Source organism: Anabrus simplex, chromosome 6, assembly GCF_040414725.1.
Source record: "Anabrus simplex isolate iqAnaSimp1 chromosome 6, ASM4041472v1, whole genome shotgun sequence".
Lineage (NCBI taxonomy): Eukaryota > Metazoa > Arthropoda > Insecta > Orthoptera > Tettigoniidae > Anabrus > Anabrus simplex.
The window spans coordinates 92208991-92228039 of record NC_090270.1 but is presented as its reverse complement, the minus strand read 5'-3'; the positions used below and the strand labels follow the sequence as shown (position 1 = coordinate 92228039).

The window sequence follows — 19049 nt, the reverse complement described above, 5'->3', positions numbered from 1 at the left end:
AAATAAAGTGGTAAAGCAGGTATATAACTGGTACTGTATTAGAAACTAAACTATTGAACTTTATGTTAGAATCAGTTTTGCTCTAACCTTCCTTTATTTTGGAAATGCATATACTGTAAATATTCCATAAAATACCAACTATATACTGGTAGAGCGTGCACACTTGATCAACAGCTCTGCTTTTCTTCTGTCTGCTAGCCAGACAACAACAATTATTTGTTTTATGTCGCACCGACACAGATAGGTCTTATGGTGATGATGGGACAGGAAAGGCCTAGGAGTGGGAAGGAAGCAGCTGTGGTCTCAATTAAGGTACAGCCCCAGCATTTGCCTGGAAACCACGGAAAATCATTTTCAGGGCTGCCGACAGTGGGGTTTGAACCCACTATCTCCCAGATGCAAGCTCACAGCTGCTTGCTATTCATAGATCTTTCTTCTACGATGCACCTCCGCCTGCCCACCTTACTTGGATCAGAGGTCCATCTGGCTAGGTGTGCAGTCAGTAGTTAATACAAGGCAAGCTTGGCGATAACATAGCTCCCTAACAGTGCATTTTGAAATTGTGACAGAAAGTTGATTTGTGTGAAATAATAGTAATAATATGCCTCCGTCCTTCCAAAAGTATACATAAAAATTCTAAATTCTCAGGGTCAAAAAGTAATGTTTAACATGTTGCAATACATGCTGAAAGAAGCTGACAAAAAAAATATTATTATTTCAGATAAAAAAAGTGCAGGAGCTTGTGTGTGCTGCAACTTGTACAAATGCATGCATGTGAATTCCATGAAAAATAAAAATTAAAAAATGCTACAGGTCTAGGCAGAAACATTGGCATCATACAGTACACCTCGCAAGAACAAAGAAAAGAAAGTACCCATGTACTGGATTAGATGATTTTGACGTGAGCATTGTACGCAGGACAAGCAATGTATTTTATATAATGGAGAAAAAACTTCCGACTGTGAAATCTATGTTGGCTAAATTGGAGGAAGGTGGAAGGTATAGAAGGTTTTGCTAACTGAGTGTAACAATATTCACAGTGCACCAATCATATTTTTGCATTCTGTTGCTAGGTATCATCAGGAGGGCCAGCCTCTAGTTTATAGTGATGAAACCTCTATTAACAGCTCCTACACAACACTAAAGGCCTGGTGTGACACCACATGTCCTATGAAGTGTCTTAACACATTCACTGCCTATTAGTAGAGCATGAGGTGCCCACCAACCTGAACAAAATACAGTAGAAGTCCGCTATAGCGAGTACGGCATATAACGAGAAATCCGTTATAGCGACAACTTTTTTCTGTCCCTTCAACATTCCTATATTAAACTGTGTATCGTCCTTTGGTTACAGCGAGCACCCTATCACTGGCATATCCGTTATTACAAGCGATTAAGCGCGCGTGATTTTTTTCCGTTACCGATATTTATGCACCCCAGCGATGTTACTGCATGCGATCGATTACCTTCGGCATCACTTCCTCGCTATGTGCACTAGCGATTTTTCTCGTCGACATTCAAAGGCGATTACATAAAATCAGCTTCATGGTCCGTATCGATGTCGGAGTCAATTAGTAATATCTGTCGACAGCTGTTCCGTAAAGAAAATTCAAAATGAAAGAGAACATATTTTCGTAATAAATGGATAAATAACGTGTCCGATAACGGTTGTTAACTCGTTAAAAATTAAGGCTGACTAAACGACCGCTTAATTTTGAGGCGACATACTGCAATTAAGTAAGAATGGGATACACCTCGAGATATGGCATAGTGCTTAATTGATTTCAGAGGTTAGTTTATATTTTGTCGCATCTGGTTAAATTACGGAAAGGCTATTATGAAAATTTCTAGCCAGAAAGGTATAATTTCTCTACTGGCGCTTTAAGTGTGTTTTCATCATACGTATAGTGCAGTTAAGTTAGGATACATGACGCTGTTTGAATAAGAAAACTGAAACGTTTGCAACAAAATGCGATCGATCATCTTCGGAACGGTATAGTTTTCTCACTTTGTGCATTTGCGAGCTCTCTCGTTGACATTCAAAGGCGAGGCTGGAGTTGATTAGTAATACCCATCGACTGCTGTTCTCTAAATAAAATTCGAAATGAAAGACGATAACATGTTTTCGTAATAAATGCGTAAATAACGTGGCCGATAGCAGTTGTTAACTCATTAAAAATAGACTGAAGTAAAAGATATCTTAATTTTAATGTTGTATACGGAAATTAAGTAAGAATGTGATACACCTCAAGATATGGCAGAGTATATCACTGATTTTAGGGGATATTTAATATCTTTTCGCGTCTAGTTACGGCTATTTACATGCGTTTCAAATATGTTTTCATGATAGGCTACATATACGGTTAGGTTAGGTGACGCTGTTTGAAGAAGAAAGCTGAGGTGTTTGCCACAGAAATCTCTGGAGTGATGCCGTATTTCTCTGAATCCAAGACTTTTTTCTCTCAGAATCTCATGCGAAAACTCAAGGGTTGTTGCATTCGCGGCCTAACATGGATCCCACTGGCAACTACCGCGGTAACCACGCTGCTTCTTTTCACACGCGCACAGAATTCGTTGACAATAAACGACCGCCTCTTTACTACACATCACTAGCCGCGACAACCATTGTACAGTGCCTGTGTGTTTCTCAAATCTGCAGAATGGTATCAAAACATGCGACCCTTCGAATTCTTAGAAAAGCCATGGCTACTCAGTGGCAGAGTCATAACGCGTCTATTGTACTTGACGCTTAGTAAAATTAAGGTTTATAGACAGCAGGAATATTTTCGTGATGGATAGTCGTATTGTAAAGATGCATGGAAAAGGTATTGCCAGCAAATTTTCAACGGGTTTTAATCGATATTATGATGCTAATTTTAAGTTAATGTTTATTAAACACTCGGAAATGTAGAATAATTGTGCAGCCGCAAGAAAATACGGCATAGCCCTAACTAAAGCCAATATTTGGCGTTAGCGTGAAGACAAAGTGCTAAAAAAATGCGTACTGTACACAAAAATGCATTCAGTGGTCCGCAACAAGGACGCTTTAAAGAAGTCGAAGATGAAATTGTGAGGTGTGTGCACGAAAAACGCAAGGGCGGAATGCCCATACCGTGGCCCATACTGTTACTTTTACGCAGCGTCAGATATAACTGGCTACCGCTATACGCATGTCTTGCTTGTCGGGTTCGGCCAAATTCAGCGGCTAGCGATGTATAGGCCTAATCACGAACGTTGAAAGTCAACTGAAACTGTGACATAATACTGTTCGTCAGGCAGATCACGCGCCACGTGAGTGAAATGATTACTGTGGATTATTTACTACGGATAACAAAAAATGCATAAAGAATGATTACAAACATAAATATACTCATATTTACACTTCTCTATTATTGAATTTTACATCACAATGTCTTTATCTCTGCAAAATTTCTGAGGTATTTCTTCTGTCAATTGGGTGAGCCTCATGATGTTGAAGGAAGTGCAATGTCGGCCATCTGAAAAGGAGAAAAAATAACATAAACGTCATGACGCAGTCGAAAGAACTTATAGTAATCATTTTATGTTACTCATAAATATGATACAAGAATAAATGGCAATTACAAGTTCACTTTCACTGAACTTATTGCAGAAGTGGAATTTATTTCAAGAGCGAAATCACTCGTAATTCAGTTTCTTACCTTGCACTGAAGTTGTCCTGCTGCTCAAAGATCCCAAAAAGAATGATGACATATGACAAAAACTGTAGAGAGAAAATATGCAAGAAACGGAATACACATTCACAAGTCTAGCTACAGATGAACCTGCTAGTAGATTGGACTTACACAATGTTTGGGATGATAACGAGAGTCTGACTCACCATGCGGGAAACCTGTGATATACATTTTCTAACGCCCATTCCATGACTTAAGCTAGTGTCGCGCACCCAGCGCATGATTCGTACTGAATGCGTTAAATCACAGATATTGAAGGGACAGCAGCTGATTACTGTGTTTTTTATGCGAGATGTGAGCTGAGTTTCAATTCTGAATGCCCTCTTTTATTTTTTTTATTTTTTTACATAATTGCCTTCCAATGGAGGTAGCCCCAAAGGATTCAATATGCCCACAAGACAGTAATAATTAATATTAAAATTATAATTGAAATATTAAAAAATATAAGAATGATATAATTTTCCAAACAATGCTTAGAGGTGTGAATTAAGATGTTAATTCAAATTTGACAGCTCTTCTCTAGGACTATGGTGACTATTTCATCTCGTACAGAATTTGGAATGCAGATTTTTTTGAAATTCCTAAAAAAAAATTGGTTAAGCTCCTTGTGTAAACCTATTACATCAACGCATTTGAGCTTATATTTGTTTTTGAAATAGTTAACAATAGGTTTATGTATAACGTTTTTTCCCTTTATCCACCTCCTCAGCTTGTTGAAGACCAACCTCGAATCGGACAGAAGGGTCAGTTATTATACTGTGCCTAGAAATGTTGGAATATGCAATAATATAAACTTTTCTCTTCTTGTGCACATGCCACCCTTTCTGTCGCAAAGCACTAGTGTTCTTAGACCTCGCCATGTGATGGCGTGAATTACGTTGTAATGTTCTTATATCACAGAATCGTATGATTCATTCTTGGTGCAGTGTTGGCATCAAGTACCATCTAAGGATCTGGCCCCATCAGTTCTTGAGCATTTTCAAGTGATTTAGAAATGACCACTATGTCATCAGCTAGAGCTGCAATGGTTATATTGTCCATTTTTGGGTGACACTTTGAAACCATATTTATCCAAGATTTCACTCTCTAACAATTCCTTTCGAAAAAATCTATTGACAAATTGAACAGGATTTGGGATAAAGGTGATCCCTGAAAAACTGCTTTACTAAGGTTAATAGATGTAAATACTTGACTTTTTGCATGGATCCTAATAGAATTACTTCTCGGTAGGTTCTTAGTAAGTACACACAGGCAAATAGATAGGGGCTGAGCATCAAGACATCCAGATGAGTATGACTCACATTGTCAAATAGTTCTAATACATCTAACATCTCTACTGTGAAGTTTCTACTTCCCAAATTTTTTATTTTTTTTCTCTAACATCCATCAATTAATGACACATTAATTCCAGGTTTACTTAAAAATCTTCTTTGATTTTCGTTGAGTAAAATATATTGCCTTAATCTTCAATCAATCACCCTTTCTACAAGGTGACAAATAACCAAGCATATTGGCCATGGCTCAGGCGGCAGCGCATCGACCTCTCACTCTGTGGTTCAAATCCCAGTCATTCCATGTGAGATTTGTGCAGGACAAAGCGGAGGAGGGACAGGTTTTTCTCCGGGTACTCCTGTTTTCCTCATCATCTTTCATTCCAGAAACACTCTCCACAATCATTTCATTTCATCTGTCAGTCATTAATCATTGCCCCAGAGGAGTGCGACAGGCTTTGGCAGCCAGCACGATTCCTATCCTCACCGCAAGATGGGGCTTCATTCATTCCATCCCTGACCCAGTCATTGACTAGAAAACAAGTTGTTGGTTTTCATTCATTGAGATAGGCCTTCAGTTCATTGGGTCATATGGGTGTCTCTTTCCTTTGCATATAAGAATGGTGCATGCTTCTCTGGAACAATATTCCATTTTAGTAAAATCTGCATCAAACAGATAATTACCTCAGAACATTCAACCAGTTTTAAAGTTCTTACTAGTACTTTGTCAGGTTCAGGGGATGTATCAGATTTCAAACTTTGTAACAGTTGTTCAATTTCCCCCACCAAAAGCTGAAATATCTAATCTTTATCTGCTTGTTGAGAAATAGGCTGAGAAGAATCATAATATACAAGCACTGAACTGTTTTCACTGCTCCATCTTTGTTTAAATGCTTCTTCAGTAATTTCCACTGGTTTCTGGCATTTAACCTATCACTCTGCTTAATGTTATTCACACATCTTTTATGTTGATTGTAATACTGATATTGAACAAGAACATAATTATACTTTTCTATACGTTTTTTCCAGTCTCTCTTTGAATGTCCTTCTGGATTACTACTTTCACCAAACTTTCTATAATTAGCCACATGAATCTTTCTCTGTTTATACATTAATACATATTTTACAGCTGGATGTTTAGGACATGGTAAAGAATTACCCAATTCATGAAGAGTACAGACAAACTCATTATACAATGTGTTGAAACCCTCAATATCATTCTCTCCTTCCAGCAGAGCAGAAAACTTTGATTGGAATGAATTCACTTCACATATTCTCTGTATCTCATCGGTAGTATTTGTAGTTATACTTTGTGAATTTGTACTACTTTCATCTCCATCTGTCGTTTTATTTAAGGTTACATATTTCCAAACCAATCCATTTCTGTGCATGTCTGGATGAAAATGAAAACCTACAACCTGTTTTCCAGTCAATGACTGGTTCAGAGATGGGATGAATGAAGCCCCCAACTTGCGGCGAGGGTAGGAATTGTGCCAGTTACCGAGGCCTGTCGCACTCCTCTGAGCAATGATTAATGACTGACAGATGAAATAAAATAATATTGGAGAGTGTTGCTGGAATGAAAGATGATAGGGAAAACTGGGTACCTGTCCCACCTCTAGTTTGTCCAGCACAAATCTCACATGGAGTGACCGGGATTTGAACCATGGTATGCACGTTTGGATGCGGCTCAGTAGTATGTGTACTTACGCTTTTGAAATATTTTCTGCAGTGTGGGCAAACAGTCTGGTTTTCCAGGTTGTGAGGGGCCACACACATCATCATCATCTGTTCAAACATCCTTCCTTAGAGCTCAGAACTGAATCCTGGAAATATGTGACATACGTATACAAATAAAAAAATTGGAAATTCAGTATTGTAAAGGTGGAACCTTTGACTGTATCTTAAAAAGTATCTTGTTCACTGTCAAACTTAAGAATTTAATTGAAACATCATCATAATAAAGCTCAGCCACGACAGACAACACAGTCATACACATAAAATACATTAACAAACCACTCATTCAGTCAATGAACCCCAAACAAAGCACAATTTGTATGATTTCAGTGGAGATATTGCTCGACTAAAATCAGTGGGCAAATCCATAGCCTCCTATATCTAAATCAAATCAGACAATCAGTGATTACCATAGAGAAATGAATGCCACGAACTACATGAAATGGCAAAAAAAATGCTTTTGCCAAACTTGCCTCTGAAATCTGTTCTTGTGATAGACAACACATCCTATTACAATGCTCAGTGTGCGAAATGTCCTACTTCTAATGCTCACAAACAGGAAATTCAGAATTGGCTGACAGAGCACAGTGTACATTAGAGATGATACGTTTAAGACTGAACTTGATGAACTTATGGAGATCAACAAGTTTCAAACTAAGAGTTATTCTTGCACACTTTAATATAAATACAAGCACACTGTTCTTCCCTTGCTGGCTTATCCAGATTTGAGTAGCATCAAAAAAGTCTGGGGTAATATGGAAGAATGGGTGGCACAGTAAAATACAACCTTCAAGTTGGATGATGTAAGAAATCTTTGTGCTCAGAGATTTTCTGAAATGGTTTTACATAGGTTGCAAAATAATCCATTACTGTCTTTTTTGCTAATGGTTTAACGTTGCATTAACACATCGAAGGTTTTCAGTGGCACGAGGATGGGTAAAGGCTAGGAATGGGAAGTGGCCTTGGTCTTAATTAAGGTACAACCCCAGCATTTACCTGATGTGAAAATGGGAAAGCATGGAAACCCATCTTCAAGCTTGCTGACAGTGGAATTCAAACCCAGCATCTCATGAATGCAAGCTCACAGTTGCATGACCCTAATGCACAGCCAGCTTTCTCAGTCCCATTATTGTCTCTTCATTATTAAGAATTGACTCGATTTTTGACTAATGGAAGGAAATTTTCAGTAATTTAGTGATTTTGAACAATATATTATAGTAAGATATACAAAATATTATTTGCATCTGCACTTCCTTCATCCGTATCATGAATGGTTATCTGCAGATATTGTAAATATTTAACTACAATATATTACACCCAATGTATTGAAAGGGATAGATCTGTCATCATAATACAATAGGCCTGATACCTGACTCCAGATCCCCTACAGTCACAGGTTTATGAAAGATTTTCTCTTGAGACAACTACCAACGTACTGACCTTTGTTCCTTCCTTGCATTAATTGTGGGCAGGAGCCAGTTAGGCTTAGGTCAGATTTATGACTTTATGGTCTCAAGGCTCTTTATATATCACCATTCTCCCATACCACTGTGAAGGGCCACCTAACCACAAGCAAAAATATGAGTATACGTGAGTGAAAATTTAAAAAAAAAACATTGCTTAGAAATTATCAGCAAAATTATCTGCACTGCCATACAGTTCGTATCTGGCAAGACACTAACTTTGCGGATATCCACGTCTGTGCAGGGTTCTAAACATAGGTAACATAGCTCTTATTGACCATTTCACTGTTATGCACTAGGACTGGTGAACCAGACTACCTCAGATACATCTCAGGCTGTGTAGCATCCTGTTAAGCACAAATATCAGAACGTCGTGTTCAATACTACTGTAATAGGGAATAATAATTTTGGTGTTTTATGGTATTGCTTTGTTGTTGCTGCATTAATTAAGGTACAACCCCAATATTTGCCTGGTGTGAAAATGAGAAACCATGGAAAACCATCTTCAGGGTTGCCAACAGTGGGGTCTAAACTCATTATCTCCTGAATGCAAGCTAATGGCTGCATGTGTGACCCCCTAGTTTCATTAGGCGCAATAGGTTGGCAGTTGATAGATAGATAGATAGATAGATAGTAAAGGAGATAGGTCAGGGGTTGGATAATCACATTTCTTCCTTCATGACTCTCTGCAAAGCAATAGCAAAGCAAAGTCACCTCCAAACAGGCCATGAAGGCCCTTGGAGGAGTGGAAGGTAAAGGCTTCCACCATTGTTAACCTTGGCACGTGAAGGGGTAGAGTGGTTAGCTCTACGCCCGGCTGCCTTTGCCCCCAGGAATTAACCTGGTACTCATTTTTGGTGTAGGCTGAGTGAACCTCAGGACCATATGCACCTCCAGAAGTGGAAATCTTGTTTCTTAAATTTTACGACTTCCTGACGGGGATTCAAACCCAGTCCTTCCGGGCAAACCGAGCACGCCTTGACCGCCTCGGCCAGGCAGCCCCTTCTACAAAGCAGTATTTCATTAAAGTTTTTACACATTTAATACTGGCATATTTATAACTTATTAACTGATGTATACCAAGCATTTTAGCCACATTTTGAGGCTTGAAATAATCATATGATTAGGGTCACTCAGCTGTGAACTCTCACTCAGAAGACAGTAGGTTTGAACCCCACTGTCGGCAGCCCTGAAGATTGTTTTCCATGGTTTACCATTTTCACACCAGGTAAATGCTGGGGCTGTACCTCAAATTAAGGCCACGACCACTTTCTTGCCACTCCTAACACATTCCTATTGCATCGTCACTGTGAGACTTATCTGTGTTGGTGTAATGCAAAGTACAGTATCTTGTAAAAAGAAACTAGCATCTTGATTATGTTGGCAAAATTGATGTAGTCATTTAAATTGGTCAGGTGGAATGACGGACGATGGACAGTTAGATTTATAATTATTTATTATGATCCGTTTTCTAATTCTTTATTAATCATTGCATTGCATTCACAATGTTTTACTTCATTTTTTAGACAAATGACATCCATCTGATGTACTATAGTCGGGAGCAAATAAATCCTGATCGCTCTCAAGATGTGGTGGTTCCGCTTTTGGAGCAGTACTGGCAAAGGCAAGATGGACAACCTGCTGATAGAGAACACATGTTAATGACCTTGGCAGATCTTGGCTCTATTCTAATCAAAGCAACGTACACTACAAACACTCGTGAGGCTGCGTGAGTATGATTCTTCTTTTTCTTCTTATCATTATTATTATTATTATTATTATTATTATTATTATTATTATTATTATTATTATTATTATTATTATTATTATTATTATTATTATTATTATTATTAATCAGAATCATGGAACATGGCAGTTATGTACCATAAAATGCAATGAGCAGATGAATTTAAATTGTTTACAAAATGTACAGGTAATACTTACGTTTGTCTCTAAGCAGGCTGAAGTTTGTTTTCTAGCAACTTGATCCATTCTACTGCTCGTAGTGTGGCATCCTGGCTACCTTCAAAATATTTTGTCGGGCATTCTTCATTGATATGGGTCACAGTTATCACCATCATCATCATCATCATCATCATCATCCATCATCATCATCATTATCGTGCTTGCCATCTCCTCCTGTCTTCATACATCTTCTGCTCCAGGACATCTTCCCATCTGAGACCTTTCTCCTCACATCTGATTTTAGTGTCTCTATCCAGGATTTCCTTAGCCTTCCCCTTTTTCAAAGTAAGGTCAAATTATTTTCTTGCAGGTCTTTAGCTGTTCATTTTCATAATCTGCCAACACCATTGAAGTGTACACATCTTTTTTACACTGACAATAGGGACCCCAATGCTAGATACTTTCCTATTTACTTCATCTCTGATTTTGTCCTTATGGGTGGTTTAATTTATAGTTCTGATGAATCTCATTATTTTTTTGCCTGAATTCTGATATAGTCATTATTTAGTAGACTACATGCCTCCAACCTATGTGAGGATTGGTATGAAGTAGAAGTGGTACGTGGTTGTTCTTGCTTTTAATTAAAAAATAATTTCTTAATTAAGGTCAATCTAATAAATAACTTGTATTACCCTTGATGAGTTACAGTTAGTCAGTACATTTTGCCCCCTCTGATTATTACTCTCTCTAATTGTCAGTGGTATATTCAAATTCTCAATCAATTTTCCTAGCCTGTCAGGTACTTGATTTTTCCTGTGCCTGTTCATGTGAAGTCCATGCCTTATAGAGTGATCCCTAGGTAACCTCTCACCTTCAGAATTAATTGCTATTCTTCCTCTGTTTGCAATTTTAGATGAATTAACTAATCGTATCATATGTTTGTTCTCTTAATAACATGATTTAAGTTAGGTATATTCAAAATTACATTGGTTTTGTGTATTAATTTTAGCAGATGACTTATGGCATGGTCCCATTCCTCAGTAATTACTTTTTCATTCATCCCTACATCATTTATTCTTGGTATTATCACCACCAGCACGTATTTCTTTCTGAAGTTTTCTGTCTTAATTTAAAATTTTTTTTGCAATTTCCCTTAAAGGTGCATTCAGTTTAATAATAATTTGACACATGCTGGGGCTATACCTTAATCAAGGCCATGATCACTTTCTTCTTACTCCTAACACATTGTTTCCTGTAAAAAATATTACATTGCTGGTCTTGACTGTCACTGATCAGCAAGATCTTCCCCATCTTGCTGTTACTCATTCCAGTTGGCAACTCCTTTTTTGGTGTTAATTTCCATCCTTTTGTTGTTAAAATCATCTTCCTAGTTTTCTTCTTCTTCACCTCTGAAATGAAATGTTCTCTTTCTGTTTCACTAAGGACCCTGAATCTGTCTGAAAGCTTCATTGGAATAACTTATCACTGATAGGGAAATATCATTAATCTTGAACCTGGTATAATCTACTGTAGTTTTCATGCCTGAATTTATTTTCTTTTACCATAGGTTGATGAAGGTATCTCTGGATGTAGCTGAAGACCGTAATACTGGTCAGAGCCAGGCTGTGGAAGTTGAACAGTGCCAGTGTCCTGAGGGATACCGTGGACTGTCATGTCAGGACTGTGCAGTAGGATATACTCGAACTGACGGTGGCCTGTACCTAGGATTCTGCGAGCCTTGTGAATGTAATGGACGCTCTGAAGAGTGTGATCCTGAGACTGGAGTATGTGCGGTATGTATCTCTGGGTAAAAACATATTATATTTATTCTGTGTGAATGATTTTGATCATGGCCATAACTTCAGCTTTGGTAGGGTTGGAGGGATGTGAGAAAAGCCAGGTGACATTGTTACTAGCTTCTCACCAAAGTGGCTGTGGTTCCAATCTCAGCCATTTATCGTCGCCATAAGACCTATCTGTGTCGGTGCGACGTAAAGCCCCTAGCAAAAAAAAATCTCAGCCATTTCACTAGGTTTTTTGAAATAAAAAATAATGTCCTCATGGTTCAGATAACAAATAAAACTGGAGGTCCCATGGCTATGATCATAATGTCAGTAAAATTTTATCACACAGGGAATTAGTGCTGGATGTTAACAATACAGTGTTGTAGTGTTTAAGGATCAAACTCTCTACCTCAGAATATAGTCAGAAAGCCACTGACTGACTGCTGCCCATAGAACCAACAAAATGTGGTTCTCTGACTGTAATGATAATATTTCAATATATGTTATGTTTGTTAAATCAGTAAATTATTTATTAATAAAGTGATTTCTCTTTGCCTTATAGAATTGCAGACAGAATACAGCTGGTCCTCATTGTGAAGAGTGTGCAGAGGGCTATGAAGGTGATCCAGATCGAGGGTGTCGTCCTGGTCAGTACGTGGAGCCAGATTGCCGCTGTGATCCTCGGGGAAGTCGGCAAACTTCTTGCCCAGATGGACGAAATTGTATCTGTAAGGTAAGCATTGTGTGTTTAAATATTTGTACTATTAGTTGACATCTGATTTGTTTCATAACACAACTTATGAGTGGTCTGCAATGTAAGGTTCAGCTGTATCCTTGCTTTGAATGTCATTTTCTTTTACATGATAAACATACGAAAATCAACTATACTTAATGTTTAATTGTAGTTTTTATAGATTTTCTTGCACCTACCTACAAAGTGTAGGTTCAGAATAATATAAACATTCAATAAAAAATTGAGGTGCTGAGTTGCTGTGCTGTATATTTCATTTAATTTTTCAATACTGAGAGAAAAATTCCATTTTCTTTTCAGCAGTTTTTGGTATGTACTTTTTTCCTTGCACACTTCATCATAAAATGTTTATCAGTTCAAAGCTCCTTGTCTCAAACAAATATTTCATCAAATCATTTTAAAAAGTAATTAAATATTTCTTGAAGCAAATAGTCTAAAGCCTAAAATAATTGCATACGCTATAATAGGAGACCAGAGTTTATGCTACTTGAAATAACCATAGCACACAAAAAATGCTTTCTGTGTGTTGTCTAAAAACCTCCTAATATCAGACATCTGGAAAATGCAGAGGATGCACTGTTAATACCAATACCAAATACCAAAATGTCGTTACTATGGAATACTTTAATACTGACTTAGGCAATAGCAATAGGGCTGAAGCTTGATAACTTTTCAATGTGGCTGTATCATGTGATATGACTATATTAAAGAACTCTATGCATCATACATGCACTTCTCATGTGACAATTGATTTTATGATGGTCAGTAAAACTGACAAACAATTACAACACAGACAAAGATAAACAGATATTGGTACCAGAAATTTCATTTCATGACCTGATTTACCTGACCTCCTCTTTGTAGTGCAGTAAGACCAAACCAAGGACTGTCACATACAGAGACCTCTCGAAGGTAGAAAGCGATCTGCTTATCAAAGATTCGCTCGGTATCCTCTGGTACCGCATACTGACAGCTAACAATATTGGCGATAAAGTAGGTAAACTAAATGAGTACTTGATTGGACTCTACAACCAACATGCAATGCTAAAAAGAATCCAGGTGACACGAACTCCTGCACCGTTGCTTAACCTGGAACTGATAGATCTAATGCCATGGAGTGAAGCAGCCCATAGACAGTTTAAATGACAACCAATTCAACAGCATTATGACAACTATAAACAGCCCCAAAATAGAACATCCCAAGCTGTATGCATTGTTAGAGTCAGACATACACACAGCTTATTAAAACACAACACAATCTCTGCCAGTCATGGAAAGAACTGTGGAACATAGGAATAGACAAGGACAGAATTTACCCACCTATGGAAGTACCTCCAGACTCACTGAATAAATACTTTATCACTGAACCATACACAACTGACAAAGCCACAAAATAAAGAACACTCGCTAGCAACTACATCAGTTGTGCCCCCAACAGATAAAAATTCTACTTTTCTCATGTCACTCCTTTGTAAGTCAGACAAACCATGCTCAGAATCAAATCAAAGTCCAAAAGGATCAACAATATAGAAACTGAACTCATTATCCTCCCAACCATAACTCATACCTTTAATTATTCACTAATGACTGGCACATGTCCATCACTATGGAAAGTTGCCATTATCGTCTCATTCTGAAGAGATTTACCATTCAGTAAGCATATTGTCAGCTCTTTCAAAGGCACTAGAATACGTTGTATAACAGGAACTTTCCAGCTATCTTTGATAGTACATTAATCTTGATGAATACCAGCATGGCGTTTGCAGAAGCATAGCACTACCATGGTGCTACTGAAGGTTACAGATGATGTACGGAAGCCTATGGACAGAAGACCAGTGACAATTCTAGCTCTTCTTGACATCAGTAAAGCTTTTGACTCTGTTCACACAGTCATACTACTTCCTAAATTATAAAGCTCTCTCAACAAACAGTCTCCTGTGGATAAACTCATTATCTCTCAAATGTCAGCATTGTATAAAATGTAATTCTAATGAATATTCATCCTGGAAAGGTGTAGAGGCTGGAGTCCTATAGGGGTCTGTTTTAGGACCTCTTCTCTATTTACTGTATATAAATGATATCACTTCATCAGTTCACAGCTGTAGACACCACTTATACTCAAATGATATACAATTATGCTTGCTTGGACTTAGTCTAAATGATGTAAAATCTCAAGCAGTCATAATTTTGTGCCCAGAAATTCGTTCCAGAAACCTGTAATAATGTCTCGCTTCCAAAATTATAATACCTGTGTTAGTCACTAATTGAATACCTGGAATCGGTCAAAAATCTGGGGATAATCCTAGATAAACATCTTCCTTGGATGCAGTACATTGCAAGTATTTCCAGAAATGTATTTTCAGCTCTAAACTCCATACACAGATTCCATAATGTCTTTTCATGGTTGAAAGAGTAGCTAGTGTTCATGTAATCTTATTTTGACTATTCTGATGTAGTTTACAATGACCTGACTGCTACTAATTTGCTTATATCATGCTCAAAATGTTTGTGTGCGCTACATAAGCGACCCTCAGTACTATGACCATGTCACCTCGGTCTACAACGAATTTGGCTGATTAAGGCTAAAATAATCCTGTAACCTTCATGCCCTATTCCTTCTCCACCAAATCCTCTTTATATCCTCTCGACCTTACATTCATTATCAGTTTAGCAGGTTGTCATCCGACCACAATTTTGGAAAGTGGTAAAAAAAAAAACCACACGCTTTTATATATACCATCCCGTCATACAACACGTTACACAAACTCTTTTTTTGTTTCTGCAGAATGACTGTAGAATAAGCTACGTAGCTGTTGGAGAGGCTGCCCCCACTAGATTCAGGAATCGGTGCCAACAATATCTCCTCAATAACAATTGAATTTTCTATTTGTACATTATTAGCAGTAGCAATTCGAAGTAGTTTTTTTATTATTCTTAGCTACTAAGTAATAAGGATTCAGATGTATACGCTAATATTTTTTGTAGATTTTTTACTAATTTGTGATTATCATCATTCTCATCATCCTCGCCCATCACTTCATTATCATCATTATCTCTATTGGTATTCCATTAAGTTTATAGTTGTAAGTAATTTTTATTTCTGATTACTATTAAATACACATTTTATCTCATACTTTGGTTAGATGGAAGAGAGAGTTTGTGGCGGCATCTTTTCCTTACTAATCCTATTACAAAAGTAGCGTGTCACTCATGCTATCTGATCAAAAGTTTCTGGTTACTATTTTAATCCATTCCATTAGTGTAATGCAGTTTACTTCTGTATGCACAAATATTTATAGTTCTTTTTCCCCTTTTATGTAAATATTCTTAACTCCAGAAAAATGCAAATTTATTGTATTTCAGACCAATGTGGAAGGCCCAAGGTGTGATCAGTGTCGCCGTGGAACGTTTGATTTATCAGCTGACAATATTGAAGGCTGCCTAGAGTGTTTCTGTACTGGAGTTACTGATGTCTGCCAAGCCTCCACTTTGCATCGCCAACAAATTCCCATGCAAATAATTGATCAAAACCATGGTTTCACCTTAACTGATAAGTAAGTTACTCATTGGTTTTCAATTATGTTGGAGTACAGGCCTCTTCTTTAATGTGCCAATTCTGTGCAGTGTTAGTTTTAACAGGAAGCTATAAAACAAATTTACACCTATGGTATGGGTAAAAAATTAGTAAAAAATTATCAGAAAGTTATTACATTCTAAAATATGTAGGCTGTTGTTTTTGTGGGTATAGTCACAGTCAAGATTAAGGGATAGTTTATAGGCTACATTCATCCTTACTGTTCTCCCAAAGGAACTTCATTTGTTTACATCAATCAGTTTTCATGGCACTGAGTGGACAAATTAATTTCTATGAACTTTTTGAACTGTCATGATGAGTAAAATTAGAAAAAGAAAGTGTATTTCACTCATACTCTAGAACCTTTATCGTCCAAACTGTTCTTTAACCAAAATCATAGTTAATGAAACATCTGAACTATTTTGTACACACTAATTATTTTAATATTCGTGTGCATAACAAATTCTCATTATTGGAGGAAAGAGTTTTCTGTTTTACTTTTTGAAAACTTTATGTTTTAAAAATGAGAAATTTTATGTTACGATGTGGTTAAATACATAAGTGAATGACATAATATTTGTATATATTATGTATAATCTGCATTGGTAACCTATGTGTTAGGCAGTGGCGGTGGGCTCTCAGGAGCACAGGAGCACGTGAACACCCAGTTTTAATACATATTTACGCATTCATGGATAATTTAAAACTTTCCTTTCTTTCGACCTGATTTCGACAATCGATCGAATACACTCGACTTATATCGAAGCTCCGTTACACCGACAGTTGTTCGTTTTGACTGACAGTGCAGCGAGCACACTGGATAATGCGCTATTGTGCTGAAGACTATACGCGTGCGCAAAGCAGATGACGTCATGGTTTTCTGCACTGATATTCCCATTAGCGAAGAGCACGGCAAGGTACGTGCCTTCTCGTCTAGAGCCACCCTCAACCCAGTGGCAGTATGACAGTTGACCACAAGGGTCCGCCACCTCCCCTATTACGGTTAGCCACAGCCTCCCACGAACTACTATTGCATTACATTACCGGCAGATTTCGCTAGTACCCTAATTCTGAATAGGCATTTTCTAGCTCGTTGTGAACAGGTGTTTGTAATCGCGGGAAGGAGTTTGCTTTACTTTGTGACTGGAAAATCTTTTCAAGTGAAATTAATTTAAGTGTTCTGTTCTGCTTCTGTGGTTGTATGGTTTGTGACCATGGCATTCTTTGTGTAAGAGGAAATGAATTCGGTTCAGGTAATTTTAACCAGTGAAATATTAACCTATCAGGATAAGTTAGAATTAAAAAGGCTTGGACCGAACAGACCAGATTTGATTATCGAAAAATTTACAAAAACTGAGAAACGCGAGTATAGGCGTAAGTTTAAGAGAGAAGCGTACGAAACACGCAAGTGGCTCTGTGGATGTAGATCTAGGAACGCGCTTTTTTGTTTGCCCTGTTTATTGTTCAACAAAGAAAGAAGTGAATGGAATTCAGCTGGGTGCACAGACCTTGCTCATTTGAGTGCAAAAATAAATAAACATGAAAATTCCCATGCACACAAAAACGCCAGTATTGAATTCCCTACGGTAGTATTGTCTATAATTTCCAAGACGAGAATATAATACCAATATAATGGTCCGTTATTGGACATTATAAATTTTCCAGCTAACTCATTCTTGGTTGCCTGCGTTTCGCCCTCGTGTGCTAAGTTAGGCTCGTCAGTTGGGACTTAACACACCACCCAAGACGCAAGGCTAGTGCATACCGTGGAGGCCACTGCATAGGCTATTTGAAGCCACCAGCAGTGCCAATGCACTATGAGAGCTATGTCTCATTTCCAAAAATAGATGCCTACATCATTTGATGGCCAGGCAGGCATCTATTTTTGGAAATGAGACATAGCTCTCATAGTGCATTGGCACTGCTGGTGGCTTCAAATAGCCTATGCAGTGGCCTCCACGGTATGCACTAGCCTTGCGTCTTGGGTGGTGTGTTAAGTCCCAACTGACGAGCCTAACTTAGCACACGAGGGCGAAACGCAGGCAACCAAGAATGAGTTAGCTGGAAAATTTATAATGTCCAATAACGGACCATTATATTGGTATTATAAATTTACTCATTCGGGACAAATATTTTAGGTTCCCTATGGGAATCAACATCTACATCACAAGACGAGAATAATTAACATATGACACAGTAGAACTCTGCCGGCCCCGTGGTGTAGGGGTAGCGTGCCTGCCTCTTACCCGGAGGCCCCGGGTTCGATTCCCAGCCAGGTCAGGGATTTTAACCTGGATCTGAGGGCTGGTTCGAGGTCCGCTACAATTGAGGAGCTATCTGACGGTGAGATGGCGGTCAAAAAAGCTGGTAGACAATGGGGTTTTGTTTGGTTCTACACTAACACCCAGGTGAAGTTCGTGCTGTTTAAAAACCAAGAATAGTGCTCGCATCCTTCAATATTCGCAGTGTAATAAAGTTATTGTGCATTTTACTTTAGTTCTACACTAACAAATTAGTCTCTTATAAAATTTATCCATGGTTACAGGGGTTCTACCAAATTATTTGTGAAGAAGGAACCATACCAGGAACTGTTAGTGAAATAATTTTTGTACCTATGTTAATTTTTTGCTGATTTGAGACATGAACAAAAATGTTGTTGTGAACACCCTAAAAATTTTGTCACGAGCCGCCACTGGTGTTAGGTGGATTTTTCCACTTTACTCTAGTAATTGAATAACAGATAGAATAAAATTAAAATCATCACATTTGAAATTTAAACTAACTGTAGGAATAAAGTATCACAAAACATACATACTTCTAAACAGTATGGATACCTGATCTACTTATTCAA

General features: G+C 37.8%; 1 protein-coding gene across 10 annotated transcripts in view; it reads left to right on the top strand.

Annotated features, from left to right (window-relative positions):
• The window catches only part of trol (terribly reduced optic lobes), a 918151-nt gene that overhangs the window by 671933 nt on the left and 227169 nt on the right, over positions 1-19049 (top strand). For all 10 annotated transcript variants that reach the window (XM_067149795.2, XM_067149796.2, XM_067149794.2 and 7 more), the window contains 4 exons: positions 9711-9913; positions 11657-11882; positions 12436-12606; positions 15988-16178. In XM_067149795.2, the coding sequence (XP_067005896.2) occupies positions 9711-9913; positions 11657-11882; positions 12436-12606; positions 15988-16178 (791 nt within the window). The remainder of the gene's footprint in view (positions 1-9710; positions 9914-11656; positions 11883-12435; positions 12607-15987; positions 16179-19049) is intronic.